General features: G+C 47.3%; 1 protein-coding gene across 4 annotated transcripts; it reads left to right on the forward strand.

Annotated features, from left to right (window-relative positions):
- The first annotated feature begins 310 nt into the window (after positions 1–310).
- On the forward strand, positions 311–21,942 carry GGT5 (gamma-glutamyltransferase 5). Of its 4 annotated transcripts, none has more exons than XM_027780912.2 (13): positions 311–458; positions 986–1,285; positions 10,745–10,875; positions 12,449–12,535; positions 13,632–13,821; positions 14,402–14,559; positions 14,990–15,139; positions 15,533–15,666; positions 16,265–16,467; positions 16,906–16,997; positions 17,353–17,462; positions 18,498–18,605; positions 18,836–21,942. In XM_027780912.2, exons 2-13 carry the CDS (start codon positions 1,125–1,127, stop codon positions 18,980–18,982), a joined length of 1,671 nt encoding a protein of 556 aa, XP_027636713.1. In that variant the 5' UTR covers positions 311–458; positions 986–1,124; the 3' UTR covers positions 18,983–21,942. The 4 variants fall into 4 exon arrangements, with proteins under 4 accessions (XP_027636713.1, XP_027636712.1, XP_005233315.1 ...); XM_027780911.2 differs by having other exon boundaries at positions 414–556; XM_005233258.4 differs by lacking the exon at positions 311–458 and having other exon boundaries at positions 907–1,285.
- The last annotated feature ends 518 nt before the right edge of the window (positions 21,943–22,460 follow it).

Consider the following 22,460-nt stretch of genomic DNA (forward strand, 5'->3'; position numbering starts at 1 on the left):
ATGACTGTTTAGTCTATCAACTCCAGTTCTTGAGATATGATACATGAAATAGTATTACTTAGCTATGAGATAAAGTTTTAGTGGGTACAAGTTTAAAGTCTATACTGAAATAGAGGTGTAAATCTGCACAGGTGAATTCCCCTTCTCCCAAATCTAGCTGGAAAAGGATCACAGGGAACATCTTTTAGAAAAATTGCAGGCAGATGTGGAGCTGTATCTTTAACTTCTTAAGTGCAAGGAGAACTGTATAATTAAGAGGCTCTTAAAGAGCTAGCTGGGGCCAGTTGCATTATGTAGCAATTCATGCTGCTTATCGCTGCTGTTAAGGATCAGATCTGGTCTTACCTAGCAGCCGTTCGCTTCCTGCGTGCCGTGGCTGCTGACTGATACAGGCTGGACGTCAGAGCTTTTAGCTCTAATATTTTGCCGACATGCAGAGGCGTGCTGCTTTATTCAAGGTATTCTGTTATGCTTATATACAGAAGATGTATGGTTTGGACACTGGCAAGATTTAATAATAAAAAAGGAAAAAAGCAAGATTATACTAAAACATAAGGTAAAGTAAGAGGGGATTTTTTGGTGCTTTTGTAAAAATTTTGTATTTAGCTTTTGCTTCTTAGAGTAGTCTTATGGAAAGAAAATACCCCAAGTTTGCAATGTCGGATTGATGTAGTAATTTTCCCCGTGATTCACCATGTAGGGGCTGCCTTTGTTTGGTAATTTGCTCTACGTAGCAAGAATGTGAAGACAGGGAGGCTGTTTGAAGCCAATAAGCAGTGTAGAGATTTCACTTTCAAGTGCTTTAGCAGTGAAAGAGTTAAATGCTTTAATCAGAGACTTAAAAAAAAAAAAAATGCATATGGGATATGCCAGAAGAAGTTTACTTTATAAAAGAGCGGGAAAAGCCTCTCACACAGAGAGCAGGAAAGAGTACACTGTTTTCGGTTTTAGCAGCTTTTAACTTTAAAAAGAATGTAATTCTTAGTCACAGGGGCCAGAGCCCGCCTCAGCGAGACGTCCCTCCCCAAAGTGCCGGGACCCTCTGCTGCCACCCCGAGCAAAGCAGGCACCTTCGCAAAAGGAGTCAAAGCCTCCCAGCTGTCTCCGACGGCACAGGACGAGACATGTCTACGGGGAAGATCTGTTGTTTGGTGATGCTGACCCTGGGGGTGCTGGCAGCAGTGGTTGTGCTTGTGGTCATCCTAACTCAACCCAAGTGCGGTCCTCAGCGCTACCTGCACGGTGCCGTGGCTGCCGACACTGAGACCTGCTCTGTCATTGGCCGGTATGTGCATGGACCTCTTGGTTTTTCATGTTACATATTGTGTATGTTGTGGACCCAGACTGACAGGACACATAACTACGGGAGTGAGCTGGGTGTCTGTCCTGTCCCTGCTTCTGGGGATGAGCAGTAGTACTGCTCCCTGGGTGCTCTCTTACCAGCAGTGGAGCGGCTCCTAGAGCGGATGGAGCCCTGACTCCACAGCTGATGCTTATCATCATTATCCAGTGTCACAAAAACTTGCAGCTGTGCATACCCATGGCTTTTTTTGGAAGGTACAAATAGTTGTAGTATACAAATACAAGGTTGTTTTTAAGTGGGGAAGGGGGAAATTAACTGTTCACTTTGTGGTGGTAAGTCTGCCAAATAAGTAGCTTAGAAATAAATTAAGGAAGAAACGGAAGGAGCTAGCAGAGAGCTGCAGCTGGGCTTCAGTAGAGGCAAGGAAGGGAGGCAGGCTGAGAGGGTAAGGGGGACTGGGCATCCCAGCCTTTAAGGGGTGTGTTTCTGCACTGAAGCAAAGACACTCTGCTGGAAAGCGAAGAATGGATTTAACAGAAATTCATCCAAGACAATGTAAGTACATTGAAAGACATATTTGCATCACTTGGGAGGAAAGATGTAGGTTTAAAAATTTCTCTAGCTGCCCAGGTTCTAATTTGTGTAGCAACTTCTCTCAAACCTTTTGACTCTTATGTTATTATTACTGTTACTTCAATTCTTAAATGCTTGTATACATGAAAGTAGAAGGATGGAACTTCACAGCTATGGGCAGTGCTGGATGCTGCAGGAATGGATGCTGGAGCTGTGTACTCTGCCTTGTAGGGAGAGAAGTGAGATGTGGGTGCCATTATACCATGCCTGTCATGTTGTACCTGTGGTTCTTGCAATGATGTGCTGACACATATGGAAGAAATGCACTGTAGCTACACGTATGTCAAGGAATGACATGGGGTTTTTTACACTAAGCCACAGGTTAGTTCCTTGGAGGGCAGAAGAAGTATCTTTTAAATCAGTATTAATGGAAATAGAGGGAAAAACATTATTGGATTACCCAAAGAATGTGCTGGCAAAACCAGCTATTTGCAGCTTTTGTAATTTTTAACTTGCAGTAGTGTAGACTCAGCTCGAAGATGCTGAAGTGAGAGCCACAGAAATCTGTGATCAGGTGGGCAACTGAGAGGCTTTGATTAGCTGGCTACTGCTTCTGGGCCATCACCTGTTTCCTTCCCTTCTCTTTGCAAGAAGCTGCACCTGTTTCCACACCCTCAACCATTTGCTGTAGCTGTGCCTCCAGTACACTTGCTGACAAGGTATATGGTGTCCCTCTGGTCTGACAAACCATGTTAGATTTCCTACAAATAGTTTGCCAATGATCCCGACAAAATTCTGCCCTCCTCCAACTTCCCATCATCCATTTTTCCCCCTTTTCCCCAGCCTGGGGCATCCGCACATCACATCCTGCGGCTCCAAGCTCTCTTCCCCAGCCCTCCAGATCTCCCCAGCCAAGATTATTCTCCTCCTTCATTTTGGCTCTACACCACTCACCCTTTGCTTGGTGGTTAGCTCTACTCCTCTACTGCTGCATGCTGTCTGCTGCTTTTCCCAGTATCTTTTGCCTCCAGCCATACTTGGAAACTTTTGTGCTCATTTTGTGCGGTCCTTATACTTGGAATGAAGCAAACTCCTGTGGTGTTCTCACACCTTGAGCTATCAGACCATGTTCTTGCAATAGATCATAATAGAGGTGAAACTGTTTATAAAAACATTCCTCTGCAACAGAGCTTGTGATCAGAAGTATAATGTTTGCCCTTCTCTTAGACATTGTTGTCTTCATCTTTTTGTCCCCACTGGCCCACAGTGGTGGCTTGTAAAGGAAGGAACATTTTATCTTTGGAGGAAGCTTACTGCATGCTCTGTACTGCATGTGATCTTGTTCATTTTCTCCCAGCCGTTTCTGTGCTGTTGTAAGTGTATGTCACATCTTAGCTATTAGCACGTGATAGTTACCACTAAATTAATTTTCATAGCAGTCTGCAGTATATTTATACCTCACCAGTATAAGTAAGGAAGTCTAACATGGCAGTTACACTGCGTGGATGCCACATCAGAGTCGCTATGACCAGGGTCTCTGCCTTTCAGAGCAATCTGCTCTGCTCAGGGTACATCTCGCGCTGACCCCCTGTGTGACTTGGCAGGGGGAGGGCTTCCTTGAGCCTGGCCCAGAGGTCTTGATCAGGAGCTGAGCAGCATACAGCAGCCTCCTGCAAAATTCTAACATCACGTAGGAGTTTTATCATAGCAGTAGCAATAAAATCCAATTTCTTAGAATACTCATAGCCATTAGGTCCTGCTGTCTCCACCTGTGAGCTGCCCCTTCATTTGCCACTTCAGCAACAAAGCGAGAGTTGGAAAAGGCAAGCATCCTTGAGGCACAACCCTAACACCTTCCCAGGCACTGCCAAGTCAGTCAACTGAGTGTTTTTGAGATTACAAAAATCCTGTTGACTACTGCTGTTCAAAAATAATTAAACTCCCAAATTCATGAGACTTAGGAGAGAGGAAACAAGAAGAAATAATTAATCTTGGGGTTCTAAGTACTGTATTTAGATCTTCACTCTTTTTTTCTGCAGTTATGCAAACATTTACAAATTTTTACACTAGCTGTTTGGACTTGAAACATTGTAAAGAGTTGAGGAGTTGGGTGAACAATCACGAATGGTGAGATTCCCAAAGGCACAAGAGCTGGGACCTGTACTGCAGCTCCTGAGCCCCTGCTGGGCCCTTTGCTACCCGTGCTGCTGCTCTCTTCTGCCCGGTTGCTGCCTCACCCACAGCTCTGTGGCTGCTCCTTCTCACAGGTACCCATCTCCCTGTGCTGGTGTTTGAGCCTTTGCAGTCACTATTTCTGGTCTTCTCATCATACCAAACTCAACACCACCCCATCCCCCGGCTCCCAGATTTCTCAGCCTTATGGGCTTTCTTCTGCCTCCCACAGCTCAGCCACCTCACTCCTCTCCCATCTCCTCTGTGTTTGAGGCAGGACACGTCGACTCTCCTTGCTCGTGGTCCAGCCTGGGGAGCACTAAGTACTAAGGATAGTAATTTGCTTGTTTTTTCTGTGCCCCAAAGCCATGGCTGTTACCAGATGCAGTTTTTTTGAGGAAGCTGTATTTAGCCTCTGCAGCTCAGTGTTGGAACCAGCTCATTTCTGCTATCTTTATTTAGAAAGCACAGGAGAATTAATTTACCCAAACTGGTTAATTCATTGATGACCACACACATATACATTTCTGTATATATAAAAAAAAGTGGAAAAATATGAGCAAAATTTTTAATGATCTGTTTTGGGGTTTTTTTTTTCTCCCAAAGCAGACAACTCGGCCAAATTAAAGTCAATTGTTTGAACTGGAGGCAGACTACCTCTGGCTTTGTACTTGTATGCTGCAGAGCCTCCCATCAAATTTTCTAGAGTTTAAACCAAGTAAAACAATGCATTTCCTCAGTCTAATTTTTTGGCAATTGCTGAATGCTTTTAGTGGTGACATACAACAAGGAAAAAAGTGACCTCCAGCGAAAAAAAAAAAAAAAAAAAGGCTATGGTAAAGCTACAATCAAATGAAAACCACGTTGTAGTTGAACCTGTCAGTCTGCCCGCCCGCCACAGTGGTGAGCGCAGGAGTCATTGTAACCAGTCCCTAAAGGCACATCAGGGCTGTTCAACAGTGCCGGCTGGTCCCTGCACTCCCCGACCGGCCCCGCAGACCCTGTCTCTGCTGGGTCCCTGGCTGCACCACCACCACCACCACCACCCCCTGCCGTAGCCACCCCTTTCATCCTCAAATCCCCTCCACCAGGCTCCCTGCAACCCTTGGGGGGGATGCTCCGAGAACCTCCAGTGCAGGATGGGCATGAAACCAATCACGCTGGTCTGGCTGGCGCCTGAAGTCTTAGAAGCTCAGAGCAGCACCTAATCTCTGACCTACTTATAAATTTTATTCTTTAATTAAAAAAACTTGCCTTCTTTAAAAAAAAAAAAAAAGAGAGAAACTCAAACCACATGCTCTGTGAATTGTCATTAGCAGTAATGAAATTCCTGAGGCATTACACGATACTGTGTTGGTTTAAGATGCTGCTGTTTAAGACAGAGCCTTTGTGTGCTCCCAATAGAATTTTCAGTTGAATTTGTTGTGAATAACTGAACTAAACCTCTTGCCTGAAGAGCAATCTTGTCTTTTAACAAGTGGGATGGTAGGTTGGGGAAAACATCTTGGGGCCCTTGTGTTTCCCTCACCGATAGTGCAGCTGTGAAGGAAGGGTCAGTGAAAGAAACGTGTGTCTTTGTAATTTGCCAGTACAAGCAGGAGATGGGTCACAGACTCACAGATCCTGTTTGCTACTCTTGCTGTCATCCTCAGGCTTGGGTTTTCCAGCCCCAGAGATGGTGTTTGTATATTCTGCAACTGTGTAAGGTTGGACTTTCTGAAACCTTTATGCAACTCTTGGGCTCCCCGCAGAAAGCGACCAATCTCTGCAAGCCTCCAGTGTGTCAGCATCCTTGTTGGCAGGTCCTGTGCTAGACTTGCTTTCAGCCATCAGTGCCCAGTTCTCAGGGCTGAACAAGGCTGGGTCTTTTGCTGCAATGGTTTTACTGCTGGAGGTTGGGGACTGAAAGCAATATTGTGCAGCTGTCTGCTCCAGACAGGGGCCCTGTGCTGGAAGAAAATTCATCCCTGAATGAAGCAGGGGTGGGAGGCTAAAAGGAGAGTCAGAGCAGTTTTTAACCCAAGGATGTGGATTTGGTACTGAAGTCCACCTCAGTGATTTGTCCTCAGGTTGAGAATCCATGAGGAGACACGAGGTGATTGCCCTGGCAGTGAGCAGTGCCCAAACCCACCTTCACCTCCAACTCTGAACCACTTGGTCCCTCCTGGCGATGGAAGAAGCTTTTTCCATCACCACTGTGCCATTTGAGCTCTGCCATCCACTGCTCTGCATCCGTTTGTTTCCCAAATGGTACCATAAAGCCAGGGAGAGATTTAGGCAAAGTGCTTGTTCCCAGCAATGGGATTTCCTGCAGCAAGGCTAGCTGACCTGACCTGGCCCAGCAGCTATCTCTGATCCCACATCTTCAGTGTAGCCTAGCATAAACCCTGGGAACTGGCTGCTTCTGAAACGAATGCCCTCCTGGGGGACAGGGTGAGAATGGTGACAATTTAACAGTCAGAAAATGCCTGCGGTCCTGGGAAGCTCAGTTCTAGGCAGAGAATCTGCTGTAAAAAATACTTTTCAGTGATGGCCCAGCAGCATTTCTGAAGAATTTTTATATCTCAAAGGATTTGCTTTCCCTTCCTTTATTTTAACAGTTTTAAATTTGGCATCTGGCCCTTTTTTACAGAAATAGCTGTTGCTTTTGCTCTTCGTAAATCTTACAGGCAGCTGCTATATAATGGGTGGTCTCCTCCCAGCCCCCGGCTATCTTTAGCAGGAAAAAGAAGTCAATATAATTGAATACCTTAGCATTTCCACTGTATTTAAAATTATTTCAGGGCTCATTCTAGCCCAGAGCACAACAGCAGACTTGGTCTGCAGCCCACCATAGATCGCCTTTGCTGTGAGGATTGTGTGAGCAAAGTGCCATCATTCACCCTTCCTGGGAGGGTGAATCCCTGTTTTGCTGTTGCAGGAGCGGGACTTGGTTGTTAACACCCTTCTCTTCTCCTGGCTTTAAGGAAACTCCCTTAATGGCCAAACCCTAAAGATGAAACTAAATGGCAGGAAGGATATAGGACAAAACACGTTATCACATCTTGTCAGCTGCAGCAGTAAGATATCTCTAGAGAGACCTGATAAGGTAGCACCTTTTGATTTGAGGGGTGGTGTGCCTAAGCTAGTCATAGCAGTTGATCCATATAAAAGGAGCAACCTAATGGGACAGGGTATACTCTGCCAGTCTAGCTAGATGAAAAAGACACCATGGCTCCAAGTTCCCTAGGCACCACTTCCAAGGAAGTGGCAGCGCTCTGGCTGAAAGCAGATGAGCCAGGCACGGGGAGCCGAGTGTGATATACCGAGAGCCAGCTCAGAGAGTAGTGTTTTTTGTTGTGTTTCAGTCTCCAAAGAGGCTGGAGGGAAAGCTGTCGAGACTGGGGGCCAGTCTGCAGATAGCATGGAATGGCTGTGGGCCCTGGACCCTGCGCTGATGGTCTGGGACACATATCAGGCTTCTGGGTAAAAAAGCAAAGCAGCTCAAAAGAGATCTTGTTAATAACCCTGATCAGGATTTGGTTTTACCTTTGCTGGGTTCACTTGTTTCTGAGCTTGAGCTAAAAGCCCAGTCTTAAGGCTTGCTTTTCCTTGGCTATCACTGTGCCTGTCCTGTGCCACAGGACACTCCCTGTGCTGGGGTGCAAGTGAAAACACAGGCACCCCCATAGAGCCAGGGAAACAACGTCAGTGTGGTGTGCAAACCCTCCAAGATGTTTGTGGGACTTGGACCTGGGAGTGCTTTCTGCCAGGCTGCGAAAAGCCAAGATGATTACTAGTTTTGGGGCAAAGTCTCAGCTCCCCTTTCCCCTAAACCCTGTCCCCAAAGAAGCAGCAGATGAAGGACCATGCTCAGTATCACACAGCTTATGCCACACTGAGGTGGTCTCAGGTGCCGCATGCTGTGCTGGTGGCTGGGAAACCTTAACTGTCCCTCCTGTGGTGCTCACTGCAAGGCAGTAGGCAACTGGAAAGCCCTCCTTCCCTTGAGCAACAAACAGGTTTGACTGTGTGGTGTTGGATGTGGTATTTGCAACCAGATGTGAACTGTTGCCACCAATAGAGGCACAGGAGTGGTATGGAAAGCACTTTTGAATTATCTGGAAATTCTGTTCTTCTTGACATCTTGTTTCTATTGCAAAATGTGATTAACAAGAGCTAGTCACTAGGGACTTGGTTTGCCTCTGCTGTGACAGGCAGGATGTGTCCGTCCTGGCAGCACTGCTGAAGTCCTCTCCACTGTCTGGTGAACATCCTCCTCCAACTTCTACCTTAATGCTCTCAGGAAATCTGTGTCACTTTGCCCACAGCAGTAACAGTCCAGGTCTCAGGTCCCTGGAGAAGTTTGCTGCTCTGTTTAGCAGTTAGATACACCTTTTCTGCTGAGACCCTGACCTCATTTATCCTCCCTGATCCCAGTGGGAGCCAAGGGTACAGCTACAAACTGGAGTTAACAAGGCTTGTGTTATCCTGGCTGTATGTCTGACTGGGAGTGTTGGAGCGTTGCTAAGAAACTCAGGTTTACATGCTTTGTGCATATGGCACTATATTTGCAGTAGTTAAAGGGTATTTAGCCCACAATGTTGCTTTTATAAACGAGTACTTGGGAACACCAACAAATCTCAGCATCATCCAGAAACAGACCATCTAGGTGTACAATATTAAATCCATGATTTGATTAACTGTGGTCACCCTTCAGAGCACGCTAAGTTAATGCAGTTGCAGTGGTGCAGATCGGGGGTGTGGGTGGGGGGTGTGGGGGTGTGGGAACAGCTCATCTTCCGGAGCAGGTAGATGGCCATCACCAGATGACACAAGAAAGCATGATGGTCTTCGTCAGAGCAGGCACAAGTGTTTCTGGGGACATGGTGAGGGGTGTGTGGCACTGGCTTCAGAAGGAGAGTGGCAGGAGGGTCCTGGGACAAGAAGTAGTGCAAGATGTGCAACCACTTACACAGCTGTGAATGTCGCCAGGAACTTGGGTTAGAATCTGGTGCTTTTCAGGCTTTGGGAAAACAAGTCTGATGTTCCACGTTAAGATCTTATTTCTTAATGCACTGCACTGAAATGAATACCATACAATCTCAAAGTTTCTTTTTAAGGTTGTTTTTCATTGCAGATTATCTCAGAGCCATAGTTTTCCCTGGCACCAGTCTTCATACATGTGCTGCCTCGTTAGCCCATCATCCAGGGGCTCTGGGGAGCACTGTCCTGGGCCAATGTGGTGGTCCTTCTCCCCTCCTTCCCCAACTTTCTAACATGCTGTCCGGGCCTTCTGCAGGGGAAACTCAGTTTCTCGTGAAGCCCTTGTCCTTCCCTTCTATTGTTACCAATTCAAAAGCTTCTATTTCAGAAAATCACAAGCCAGGGACATTTGTGTGGTGAGAGTCTTACCCCTGCTGCAAGGAGATGAATGGGTGAGCCGGAGCCTCAGGCTCCATTTTTGGACCTACGGCCAGGGAGCAGCTAGAAGGCTAAAAGCCGTGCAGACCAAAACCAGAAAGCTCGGTGGTTCCCTACCATTTCTTTTCTCCCCACTTGTTCACATGCAGTTTCCTTACAGGCAGTGACTCCAAAGGCGCTTACAGAAACAAAGGAAAGCCGCAATCAGTGTGCTTGCTGGCAGCATCCTGTTCCCAAGCCCCAGCAGCTTCCAGCTGCATCAATGGATGTAAAATAAACAGCAGTCCCTGCATGTGCTCTGTGTTCCTGTCGCAGCCCCTGGGGGCAGTTGCACTCCAATTAATGAACTATCCCACTTTTCCTTCTGGCTTATCTAAGCAATATCCCACTCCAAACAGTCAGAAATGTTCCTTGCAAATACTAGTGCTGGCTACTGGCAGGCTCTGCAAGGAAACCCCACCCCACCACACTTCTGCTGCAAGGAAAAGTTACCTGTTTTTTACAGCTGTGCTTGAGGGAAGCATTTGTTTGGATACATTTCTCTAGCAGAAACTTATTGCTGCAGCGTGAGGCTTAATGCCTCTGTGTTCTTTGGAGTGGCTGTGCCTAGTTAAACAGTTGAGCAGTTTTTTTCTGTTTGTTCTTGGTTTTGTTTTTGTTTTGCCTTTGGGGATACGGGGAGGGAGTGGGATTTTTGTGCTAGTATCGCATAAGCCCAGGAAGGCACATTGTAGGAGCAAGGAAGTAAGGCCTGAATTTTGTGCTAATCGACATGTGAAGTATCAGGAGTTTGCTTTTCATGGACCCATTGCTCCTGCTTCAGTGCCCCTGTCCTGTTGACCAGCATATGCCTTTTTATTGGGAATGGTAGGTGGGGAGTTAAGTCAGTTATTTGCTTCCCAGCATGTGGAAAGCTCTCTCCTCTGCCAAGAACATCCTTCTCTATGTTTGGGAGCTTCCTGCAGTCCCTTTTTGTCTGCAGCTGCAGTTCTCTGTCTCACTCTGCCTAGAGGAAGACGACATCCTTGCACAGGTCTGGCCCTGAGCTGTTCTGCCATCCTGCAGATTCTTCCTTCTTTCCCACTAATTTTTCTTTCTCACTCCCACAAAGGCAGGCACCTTCCCGCACTCTCCCCCACCCGTACTGCTGCCAATAGCTTTCTCCAACTGCAAACTGCTCTCATCAAGCTGGGGCTGCCTTACAAGTGCCCCAGGGAGACATTTGCATGTGGCTCCTCCACTCTGACGTTCCTGGATTTAAACATTGTCTTTTTAACTCCCTTTCCACCACAGGGACATCCTGAAAAGTGGAGGCACAGCTGTGGATGCTGCCATCGCTGGCTTGATCTGCACCTCAGTGATGAACCCTCAGAGTTCGGGCCTGGGTGGTGGAGTCGTATTTAGCATCTATAATGCCAGCACAGGTATGGGCCAGCCCTGGCTGCTCCATGGTGCCCTTTCTCCCTGCAGACACCCAGCTGCTGTAGGGAAGTCAAAATCCTTCATGTTGTCTCAGAACAATTTTTTGAAGATAGAAGATGCATCCTCTGATCACAAACCACATTCTTTTTCTTAACCCAAAGCATCCATTACAGGGAGTGCATCTTTTCATAGCAAGAATGTGTGTGTGGGGAAGGAGCTTTGAGTTTAAAATGAACTGACTTTGCCTTTCCTTCCCCCTCCAAAGCAATCCCAAATTATATTTCAAATGTCACATCAATGTGACAGTGCAGCAAGGCATAAGCAGTGCTGACCGAGCTGCTGCTGGGCTGCCATGGAGGTAGACAGGCGTGGAGTGAGGTGTGTGTGCTGGCAACCTCCCCAGCAACATGGGGCTGTCCCTGGCTCAGCTGAGCCCTTGTGCTCATCCTGCACCAGCAGCTCAGGCAGAGCCAGCCAACACGGGGGCTGCTTCTCATGCCGCTCTTGGTGGCGTGGGCAGGACTCCCCAAAGCGGTGGTGAGACCTCCTGTCCCAGGAGATGCATCTTCACTGCAGAAATCTAGCACTGGGGGCCTGCTGGGAAGTGTTCCTGTGCTTGGCTTAAGCCCTAGTGTTGTGTTCTTGATTTTATGTTTTTAATGTTGGGGTTTTTTAATTGTCTTGGCTCCCCAAAGCCCCCAGAGCTTATAGATCTAAACAGTGAAATCAACAATGAACACAGTAACAATATTGTAGTTTTAAACCCCCTGCCAAGTAGTCTCATAGAGTCACGAGTCTGGAAGTGCTCGGGTGTATCTTATGCAATAACATAATTTGGCAAAACACCTATATTTTTATTTTTTCCCTTTTGGCAGAGTCATGTAACTTTGTCTCCTGTCAACAGTCCTCTTCTGCTACCTGAACTATCCTGCCACACAGAGCCGCAATGGCCATGCACGGCTCAGGCGCTTGGTGTGCTAGGTAGCACTGTGGATACAAGGCAGAGAAGGAGGCAAAATAATAAGCTGGACCTGAAATACAAGTATATATAAGTGGGGGTTTTGGTGGGGGTTTGTTTGATTGTTTCTCCTTTCAAGCTTCCTGATACACAGAGGGTCTTTCAGTATCACTATTCTGCTTATAAACACGATGGACGTGCCTCATCATCGCTTGGAAAATGGCCCACCAAGGAGCACGGGGCTTATGTCTCTGACATGTCCCACCTGCAAATCAGATGTGAAGCAGCACATCCCAGCCCGTGTCCCAGGCCCAGGTGCCCTGGGGGGACACCTTAATTGACTGGAGACAGGCCCTGGCCTCGTCCCTGTACCTTTGTTGTCTCTAGGCAGGCACTGCTCAAGTGTGCTCTAAATAAAAGCATGGGAGCAAACAGTGCGTGCCAGCCACAGCCTGACCCTGCGAGTGTGCCTGACACATTTGGCGAAAGGCTTCAGGGCAGTTCAGCACAGCGTCACAGGCGCGGGCTGGCAGCCTGTGCAGTGCTTGCAGCGGGCTGAAATGTGATGCTCACCTGCTTCAGGATGACAACGTTATGTGTTTTCTCCTTCTTTCTAGGAACAGTTGAAGTGATCAATGCCCGTGAGACAGTGCCACGAGTGTTCCCACAAGATTTATTGTCTGACTGTGCTCACATTCCCATCGGTAAGGACACAGACTGGGCCATGAGGGCTGTGTGTGCTCCTGGTGTGCAGTGCACAAAAAACAGGGTGGGAGAACCAAGGACATAGCTGACTTTATCTGAAGTTCTGTTTAATTGATCGTGCTTGTCCTGAATTGAGATTTGCAAAAGTAAGAAGAAATACTAGGTCCATAAAAATGCCTGCTTCATAGTCACATTGGCAACCTGACCAGCGAGGGGGTGGGGAGCTGAGCATTGAGGAGAAATCACAGCGTAATTTCTCTTCATAGGAAGTCTGCATTTCAGGACCAGATTTCCCAAAGCACTCACTTCCCAGCAGTTCTTCCAGAGAAAAATAAGGTTAATTGCTGCTCAGACTTTCTGCAGATGAGATCAGTCTAGTGCACTTGGCCAGGGGGACACTGGGGAAGCAGTCTGGCAGTGTTGGGGTTGTGTTGCTGGGCTCCAGCTTAGCTCAGCTACAGCTTTGCCACCTCGCTCCCACCTGAGGAGGCTCCGTGACCGTTTGCCGTTACCGGTTTGGCAGCAAGCACTCTCGCTTTAGCAGCACATCTTGGCTGTCTCCACATTTCTTGCTGCATTCATTCTCCTTCCCTAGCACATTTTCTTTTGAGGCATGTCCTAGTTTCTGGAGGAGATGTTCTTATCCTTGGAAGAAGAGCCTGAAAAGGAATCAGGAACAACTCTGGTTGGAAGGGACAGTTGGAGGTCTCTGCTCCATCTTCTGCTCAAAGCAGGGTGATGTCTGAGCTAGCTCAGGCTGCTTGACCTGTCACATTTTTGAGCTTCTCCAAGGATGGAGAATTTCACAGCTTCACTTGTTCTAGTGTTTGACCAGGCTCCATGTGAGCGCTTTTTCTCTTATGTCCAGCTGCCTTCTCCCTTGCTGCAACATGTGCCTGTTGCCTCTTGTGCTTTCACCGTGCACTCCGAGTCTGGCTTTAGCTGTTAGTGGAAGAAACACATGAACAGAAAAATGTACTAAAAAACCAAGCCTGCTTTTAGAAGCCTTAGTTGCCTCTACAGCTCCACACTTCCATTGGAGTGCTTTCAGGGAGGCAATGATTTACTGGCTGTGACACTGCTGTTCCTCTTCAGGTTCCCGCTGGATTGCTGTACCAGGAGAACTTCGTGGGTATGAAGAAGCCCATAAGCGACATGGCCGCTTACCATGGAAAGCCCTGTTTGAACCAACCATCAAGCTCCTTTCTGACCCGCTTGTCATTTCCCCAGTTATGGACAAAATAATCCATCACCCAGACTTTGCCAGTCTAGGAAGCCGCCTGTGGTAAGACCCATGAATTAAACTGCAGTGTGAGGACCACTGTTCTCTGAGCTTCAGACCCTTTCTCTGACATGCTGACATGGAGTACAGGCTGCTGCTATGGCCTGTGCTCAGTGAATGCTTGCTATGGACAGGGAGGGAATAACAGGAATAACAGAAGTGCTTTTTAAATATATTTCTTTCCCGTCAGCAACTTTAAATTACAAAAAAAAAAAAAAAAAAAAAAAAGTGGCTTGGCACAGCAGAACTGTCTGCTAAGCACATCTGCTCATGAGGAGCAGCTGGCTGTATCTGGCCTGCCTCAGTCTGTGTGGAAATTGTCCCCTTACAGCAGAGCCCTACAGCAGCCCCACTGACCTAAGCCAGGGTAAAAGGATGAATCCTTTCAGTGGAGGAAACTTTGTCTGGGGAAAGCGTGCGTGGTGCTACGGGTAGCAATCAGCTGAGAACTTTTCTCCATGCAGCTGGCTTGGAACGTATGCAATGTGCATAAATCAAATCAGCTTTGGGTAGGAAAAAGACATTGGCCCTGGGGACAAGAATAAGCCCATGCTGTAAACTGATGGATGTTCTTCTTTGACAGCCCACTGATATGTGATGGTGAAAGGTTTTTGAAGCGTGGAGAGACCTTCAGGTGGCCAGCACTGCAGCAAACACTGCAAGCTGTAGCAGAAAAAGGAGCTACAGCATTTTATGAAGGACAGCTAGGAAGGGCCCTGGTGGAGGACATTAGGAAGGCTGGTAGGTAACAGCTACACTTAATACTAATAGACCTTTTCCCAGCAATTGGCTAACGGTGAGTCAGTACCAGGGGAAAGCCAACACTTGCCATCTGCTTGCCACTTGGGGTGGTAGCTGACATGGGAAGGGGTCACCTTTCCCCAGTTTCTTATAACTCAGGCCCAGAAGCAGGGCTCTGAGCCACCTACTGCTGTGCTATTCACCTACAGTGCTCATGCACTGGCCTCTCTAAGTCCCTTAGGCTTTGTGTTGTCGGGGTTTGGTGGTAGATGAGGACACACAAAGGCATTGAGGTGTTTGGTGGAAGAAATTTGCAGTATACAGGGGTGACTCTTTACAAGCTTCACCAAGGCTGTGATGTAGCCAGCCGATGGCACCTAGTAGAAGTTAAAGTGCTAATGCCAGCTGCCCATCTGGTTTTCTGTTGAAGGATCCACTATCTCACTGGAGGACCTTCAGGAATACAAAGCAGAGGTGTCCCCGGCTCTGAACATCACCCTGAACAATCACACCACGCTGTTTTCTCCTGGACCACCCATGGGAGGTGCTGTGCTCATGTTCATCCTCAAGATACTGGAAGGTAAAATTCCTAAGGGAAAAGGGGCAGCAAGAGATTCACCAAGAGCGTTATGTTAGAGCAGTAGAAAAGGAATGGGCCCCAAAGCAGCAGTGTCACCATGTTGTGCAGCAGGATGATGAACTGGCTCATTCTTAAAGTGGATCAGCATCACCATAGGTGCTGCAAAGGCCAAAGGATATATGGTTTTCCCAAAGCTTCAGGAGGAATTGGGAGGCACAGTGGACATTAGTACATTAGTTGTTTCTGTGTCCATATCCTGCTAAAGCATAGGGGGAACCTGATAAGAATGGGGATGGGAAAAAGAGGTTTCTTTCAACCTTTTTTTTTTTACACTTCTTTCAAGAAAACATTGCCTTGGGTCAATTAACAAAATTATTTTGTTCTGCTCCATAGAGTATAAATTCCATGAAGCATCACTGGCAACACCTGAGGAGAAGGTAGAAACCTACCATCGCATTGCAGAAGCCCTGAAGTTTGGCAATATGCTAAAACCCAATATGAGTGACCCAGCCTTCTCTGAAGCTCAGGTGAGTTGGCACGGTGCATAGGGGCAGCCACAGCCACCCACAGCACTGACAGCTTCCTCTGCACTGCTGCTTCACAGGGGAAGTCCACTTCCTGCCCCCTTTTTTTTTTTTTTTTTTTTTTTTTTAACCTGCACTGTCACCAACTCATTTTTAGTCTGTGCACTGAGCCCCCAAGCCAGGCTACCTATTGCCCAGCCCATCCTGCCTGCCAGCAAAATGCTACAGTACCAAGTGATGCTCTGACACCCTCCTGCTTTGCAGCCATGGAAGGAAAGAAAATACTTAGAAGTGTTAATCATGAGCAATGCAGCTCCGTTGGCCAAGGCTGAGTCGGGATTAGGTCATTTACTTTGTCTGCTGTCTTTGTTAGCTGTAGGCTGGTGCTTGCTTGCCTGATAAACGATGTACACATGCTCATGCCAATGCTGCGGTGTGTCAGTACTGAGCTTGTTTCATGTTCTGTGATGAGTGGCCTGGGGATTCAGGCTGGGGCTGAATGCTGCCAGTGCAAGTCCCCAAGCTCTGACTACTGAGGCTTCCATGTGCCCAAAGACAGACATGCCTGTGCTCTGGTGACACAAGCTTGCTGTGATTGCAGGAGACTGTGGGGACCATACTGTCTGACAAGATTGCTGAGCTTGTCAGACACCGAATAGACAGACGTGGTGACCACCCGCTCAACCATTACAACTTGTTGGAGTCCATCTACAACCACAGATACGAAAGCAAGGGCACAAGCCACATCTCTGTGCTTGCTGCAGATGGCAGTGCCGTGTCCGCCACCAGCACCATCAACTACCCGTGAGTAGCCAAAAGGTGGCAACTGAGTCACATAGGCCATGTAGTGGGCTTAGAGGGTACTGCAAGGGCTCGTTACCAGAAACGCAAATCCCTTTGGGCTTCGCTGATTTAGGCAGCCTTTTACTCACGAATGCCTTTTTCATGGGAAAGCAAAGGTCTCTTGAGCATCAGCTCAAAGGAACAGCACAATTCACAAAGAATTAACAACTTGCTGAGCTCTGCCAAGTTTCTGTGGGCCGGGCAAATCCCCACATGCACTACTAACAGGTAGAGCTTATCTCTGGTACCAGTGCAGCAGCACAAATACCTTTTGGACGCCCTAGCTGGGTGCAGGCTGGGAGGAGACAGTGGTAACACACAGGGTGCTGTGTATCAGTTAATGTCACCCACAGCAGGAGAGCACTGGGCACTGAAAGGATTAATCTTTCCTCCCTACAGGTTTGGCTCCTTTGTGTATTCTAAACGAACTGGGATTATTTTAAATAATGAACTCGCTGATTTCTGCATGGCAAAGAAAAGCATTAAATCAGGTGAGGATTCCCATCCCCAGAATAAAACACGGGGCCAGGTGCTGGATATGCAAGCCGTGTACAAGGGGGTAGCTCCTCAGCTGGACTGAGTGAGCTGCAGCAAGTCCTGAACACTTGTAGGATGTCCTGTCTGGTACCGAGATGCTTCCTCTTTAGCCTGTGCCATAAAGGGCCAGTTTCTTGTGAGATGGGGTCCCAGCACAAGGAAGCTAGTTGTTTGGGAAGATTGGAGCGTCTTGAGGAATGAACAGCAGCTTGGTTTTCCATGGGAAGTGCAAGAAGGGTCAGGTAGATAAACTTGTCTGTCCCTTCAAGAGCCACATGGGAGGAATAATACCCTCTGCCTCTGTTCCAGGAGAGAAGCCTCCCTCAGCAATGGTGCCTTCCATTCTCATCTCCAAGACGGGAGACATGCTGGTGATCGGAGGAGCAGGTGGGGCCCAGATTATCAGTGCTACAAGTATGGTGAGTGAACAGGTACTGCACAGTAGTGCCTTCATGGAGCAAGGGGAGCACACACTGCCCTGAACAAAAATTTGACTTCCTTTGCTGCTGCTAGTTCTGCTGCGTGGAATGCAGCAGTGAAGAAGGCCTGCTGCAGCCTCAGCCTATCCTCACCTTCTTGCCTCTAGCGCTTCTGTGGCAAGGGCAGGGGCTACCTTCAGCTCTGCTGTTGAACTGCACTTCCACCAGGAGGGAATAGGCATGGAGGGGGTGAGAGAACCCACAGCAGTTGCCAGTTCTTTCAGCCTTCCCAGATTTCCAGCCATGGTCAGTGCCACCTGCTCTTGCTCCTCAGGTCTTGACTCCTTGGTGCTTTGTTTACAATTCAGAAGTCACTAAAGGCAGCAGGCTGTTTTTTGAAAGGGAAGAAGTTAGAATTAAATAGCAAGAAAGGTATAAAAAATAAACCGCTAAGTTATGTGATGGAAAGAACAAGAAAACCAGAAAACCACCACTATACACAGGGCAACAAATCTTAATGAAAAAGAGCTTGCCAAAGCATGAAGTGTAACAAACATCTTGTTCAGCCATCAGGAAATAAAAACAGATAAGGCTGCAAGAGTAAAACAAGACTTTTTTCTCTTAATCTTTCTTCAACTGGAGAGAAGCACGGGAAGAAGTCCATGCTAGGACCTGATCTGAGAACAGAAAGAGCAACCATCAAGAGGAAAAGAGAAGATCCATCAGTAGCTATTGAAGTCAAGGAGACCACCTTGGCTCAGGGAAAGCATTCTGGGAAGTACCAGTATGTGCTCACCCTGTTCTTACACTTGCCCTGAGCATCTGGTACTGGTCACCGTGAATTCAGGAGACTAGGCTAGGAGAACTTCTGATCTGAAGCAGTGCAGCCTCTCTTACAGTCCAGGTTTGCAGCATCCTGCAGGCACGATTTGCAGTAGAGCTAGTCTGGCTTAACACCAGTGCAGAGATGACAGCACATGACCCAGGTTCTTACTCGATATCTCCAGTCAGTCAGTGGGATTTGTTTCATTGCAGGCAATTATAAACAAGCTGTGGTTTGGCTATGACTTGGAACGTGCCATTTCAGCTCCCATCATGCATACAGATGGTGACAATATCCTGTTTGAGGAACATTTCAGTGAGGTGAGCGGTCTTCCTTGGATCTTCTTGTCTTTTCCTTTTGGTGGGAAGGAGATCGCTTCTGTAACTCTCCTGAATAATCTGCATCTTGCTTCTAGCTAACCTCCTCCTTGCTGAAATCTCACTTTCTCAACCTGACCCCAAATACACACCCTTCGTTTTCACACCTGGCAACGCTAAGACCTAAGACCCCTGCTCCATTCATTCCATTTCCTCTCCTCTCCCCGCTACAGGAGGTTAGGAGTGGCCTGCTGAGAAGAGGACATAAAGAAAAGGAATTTAAATTTGCAATGAATGTTGTGCAGGGAATTTCCAAGGAAGGAAAATGCATCTCTGCTTATTCTGATAAAAGGAAGCTGGGGAAATCGGCTGGATATTAGTATGAAATACCACCACAACCCACAAAACCACAGGAGACAACTCGAGTCAGAACGTGCTTTGGCTTGGACATGCCAATATTGCCTGTTCCCATCAGGATGCCTCCCAGCGTATGGGCAAAACTCATGATTACACCCCATCCCAGCAGACTGTAAGTCACCTTCAGGCAATACAAGGACAGGTCAAGCCAGGCGCGTTTAGAGCTACACCTTCCATTCTTTATGTGATACATAGAAACACTTATTTCTTGAGCACATCAGCTACTCAGAATAAGAGAATACAAAGTGGGAAAGGAAAATTGATCCAAAACCCACTGGGAACACTGTGAAACGACCCAGCTGTATCTTCCATTCCTGCTGGAGAGTCTCAGTTAAGAGCAGAATTGGTTTCATTTAGGCTGTTGCCACAATAAGCTTATTATTACTGGGGCTCAGCGATATGAAACAATGAACTATTTTGGTTATGAGGATTAGAAGAAGTGTCTGTAGGGTCAGGATTTTAAAATCTTAAGTATTCAGGCTTAGAGTGTGGGTTTGGAAAGGGAAGAGAACAAAACTACGCTTTCCCTCTTGGTTTTCCCACCCAAAGCCCAACTTTTCCCAAAGGTGGCAGATGAAATCAGTGCACCATAGCACTAGTCTGCTGCCCTACTGCTCCCTGCCTTGGGGATGCAAAGGACCCCACAAGCTCAGAGTAACTGTGCCGGAACTTTCTTCAACCCTGCATACAGGTGACTTTAAGAATAAGCCTCCCACAGGGCAACGTGAACGCCCTGCTCCTGGGATGGACAGGCTTCAGCTCATTTCCCCAGGGACACTTCTCCCTGTGGTGAGCGGAGTGCCAGCCTGTGCCAGTCCTGCCGCCTCAATGTCAGCAGAAGAGAAGTCATTTGGGAAGGTAGGTGAGGACTGCAGGGGAAGAGCTATTGTTTTTGAAAGCTTTACAGCTTTCTTCAGCATGTAAAGGATACATGATCGAAGACTTCATTTATAGCCATGGGCTATAATGAACCTCACCATTTATAGCCTAAGGGCATGGTCCAGCTCCCTGTTTACCACAAGTCTCTAGAGTTCCCTTAAGATCACAAGGAGGAAACTGTGGGACTGCTTAACAACTATCACAGAGAGAGGAAAACCTCTGGAGCAGAGACCTGAACTCATGCACCTGGTCACAAAACATCTTTCGCAGTTACTCCATAGCCTTGCCCTGCTCAAAATGGCCAAGAGAATCAAACATTTAAGGGAAGGAATAAAAAAGAAAAAAAAGACGGGGGCAAAACCCAAAAGCCAAACCTCCCCAAAGCTCTTCTCAAATACCTAGAGGCAAGTTCGCACAACCCCCAACGACTCCATTTTCTGAAAGTTTGAGCTGTGCTTCCCTATGGGCACAGACAGTATGGCGTGTGTTTCTGAAAGCAAAGCCAAACCAGAACAAGGCGCTAGCAGAGCCCTCCCTGTTGCATATTAGTTCTTTCCCCACACACACACAAGCAAGTAAAATTCCTCTGTAAACACCATAACAAATATTTGAGCACAAGCCATTAAAAAACCAAACCCAAACAAGGCCATCCACACGCCCCCTTGCAAACAAGGTCAGATAGGTTTTAAGTCTATGTTCTTACCCACAAAGCCTGTCCAATAAAGCCACTGACTTGTTGGAGTCTCAGCCTTCACTTGCATTTTAATGATGGTCTGAGTGAAGCTTAGAGCCAGACATGTGTTTTCCTTCAGAAACTGTACACTAAGGACTGTAGGATGACCGCAGCTGTACTTGCGCTTAATGAAAAGGTATTTCCAAGTTACCAGATCATAACCACAAGCACATAATCATGCATCTGGAAGTCAAGTTACTTATGTATACAGCCAGTTCCACACACTGCTCCCCCCCCTCCAGCAGAGCTGTTTACTCAAGCCACGGAAGGCACAGCACCCTGTTAGGCTACATTACAGCCAAATGTGAATAAAGAAAGGGAAGAGGCCTTAAAGCGCAAGGGGGAGCAGCATTTATGTTCATTTGGAAGGCATGACATTGGGGTTTTATTCAATCTACATAATTTGCTGAAGTTTTCTACTTTAACTCACCTCAGCTACCAGTTCCTGGGTGCATTGGTTCTAGTGTCAGAAATAACTCCCCAGCTGCAAAGTTCTCACCAGGGAGGCACTTAGGGCACCAGGCACCATCTGTGGCTCACATTTCAGGACCCAACAAACTAGACCGGCTGCTGGCTTTAGCAAGATCTGCAGTTATTTCTAGCTAACCCCACTGAGTTTAGCGTTTACAAAAAGCAACTGAGAATGGCATTGGGTGCAGACAGGGAGAGCGGTTCTGGCTTTGGGGAGCTTTCAGTGGTGTCCTGGGCGATACTCCATCATGTTTGGCTAGCAGAAAAAACAAGTCACCAATTAACTAAGCCTCCAATTACCTTTGCTTCTGACATACCGTAGGGTAAAGCACACCTCGGTGATCCAGCCTATCACCTTTCCAGTGCAGCAGTATCACAGCTATTTCCCAAAACAAAGACATGCAAATTATCTGTAGTCCAACGCTCACTGCAATTCAACTACATTGCTACTAACATTGAAACTGAGCCAACCAAGCAGTCTTGAAACCCATCACAGCTTTAATTTGCAAGACAGAAAGGAATGAGAGTGCAGATCTCTCACTGTGGCAGACACTTCCAGCCCTGTAGTCCTCACCAGCAAAACATCCAGTGAAGCCGAGGGGTTGAAGCTCCCTCATCTCCTCTGCTCTTGCCCTGCCACCTACTCACCACTGCTGAAATTTGCTTGGGTCAAGAGCCTCCCAGTCTGGTCTCACCCCATTTATGTTCGTGCCAACAGGAGAGCATTATTTTTGCACTCAGTCAACTTAGATGGACTTCTAAAGCATCACTGTACAGAGGCTGCTCTATTTTCTAATGAAGTCTCTAAATTATATTTTTAATAAAGTGGTTTTAAACCTGTCTGGGAATTTCTCCTCGAAAACTGTTTCCTAGCCTAACGCATAAGGAGTTGTTTGAGAGAGGACTTTCATGCAGGTGTTCCCAGCAGTAACAGCTGCTCACTCTGGAGACACTGAGGAACTGTGCAGATGACTGCGTATGCCACTTGTCTCTCACAGCTTGGTTTTGGCACTTCCCTGTAGCCCTTCCTGAGGCTGAACAGTTGCCAAAAGGGGAAACTGTGGTAACGTTAAACTCAAGAAGAGGGGAAAAGAGGTGACCCCCCTGCGTTCATGATTTGAATTGCCTTTTAAGAGTACAGCTCCCTTTCACGTCAGCTGGAATCGGTCATGGCAACACGTCCTGTTCTCCAGACCCTGCACTGTAACACGCGGCTGACACCAAGCCATTCTGTCTCTGCTCAGAAGCAGAGGGAGCAGGTGGCTGCATTCAGAGGGGTGGGATATGAGCAGGAAAAAGCCTTTTCTTGTAGCTGAGACATTCAGACAAGCCGAAGGGCCTGCACCATACAAGCAGGA

This window comes from Falco peregrinus, chromosome 2, assembly GCF_023634155.1.
Source record: "Falco peregrinus isolate bFalPer1 chromosome 2, bFalPer1.pri, whole genome shotgun sequence".
Classification (NCBI taxonomy): domain Eukaryota; kingdom Metazoa; phylum Chordata; class Aves; order Falconiformes; family Falconidae; genus Falco; species Falco peregrinus.

Bases quoted from the DNA above. Each gene is read 5' to 3' on its own strand.
- GGT5 (XM_027780912.2), top strand. From the start codon at position 1,125: ATGTCTACGGGGAAGATCTGTTGTTTGGTGATGCTGACCCTGGGGGTG. The intron at 1,286-10,744 runs GTATGTGCATGG...TTTCCACCACAG, and splicing joins ACCTGCTCTGTCATTGGCCG to GGACATCCTGAAAAGTGGAG. The intron at 12,536-13,631 runs GTAAGGACACAG...GTTCCTCTTCAG, and splicing joins CTGTGCTCACATTCCCATCG to GTTCCCGCTGGATTGCTGTA.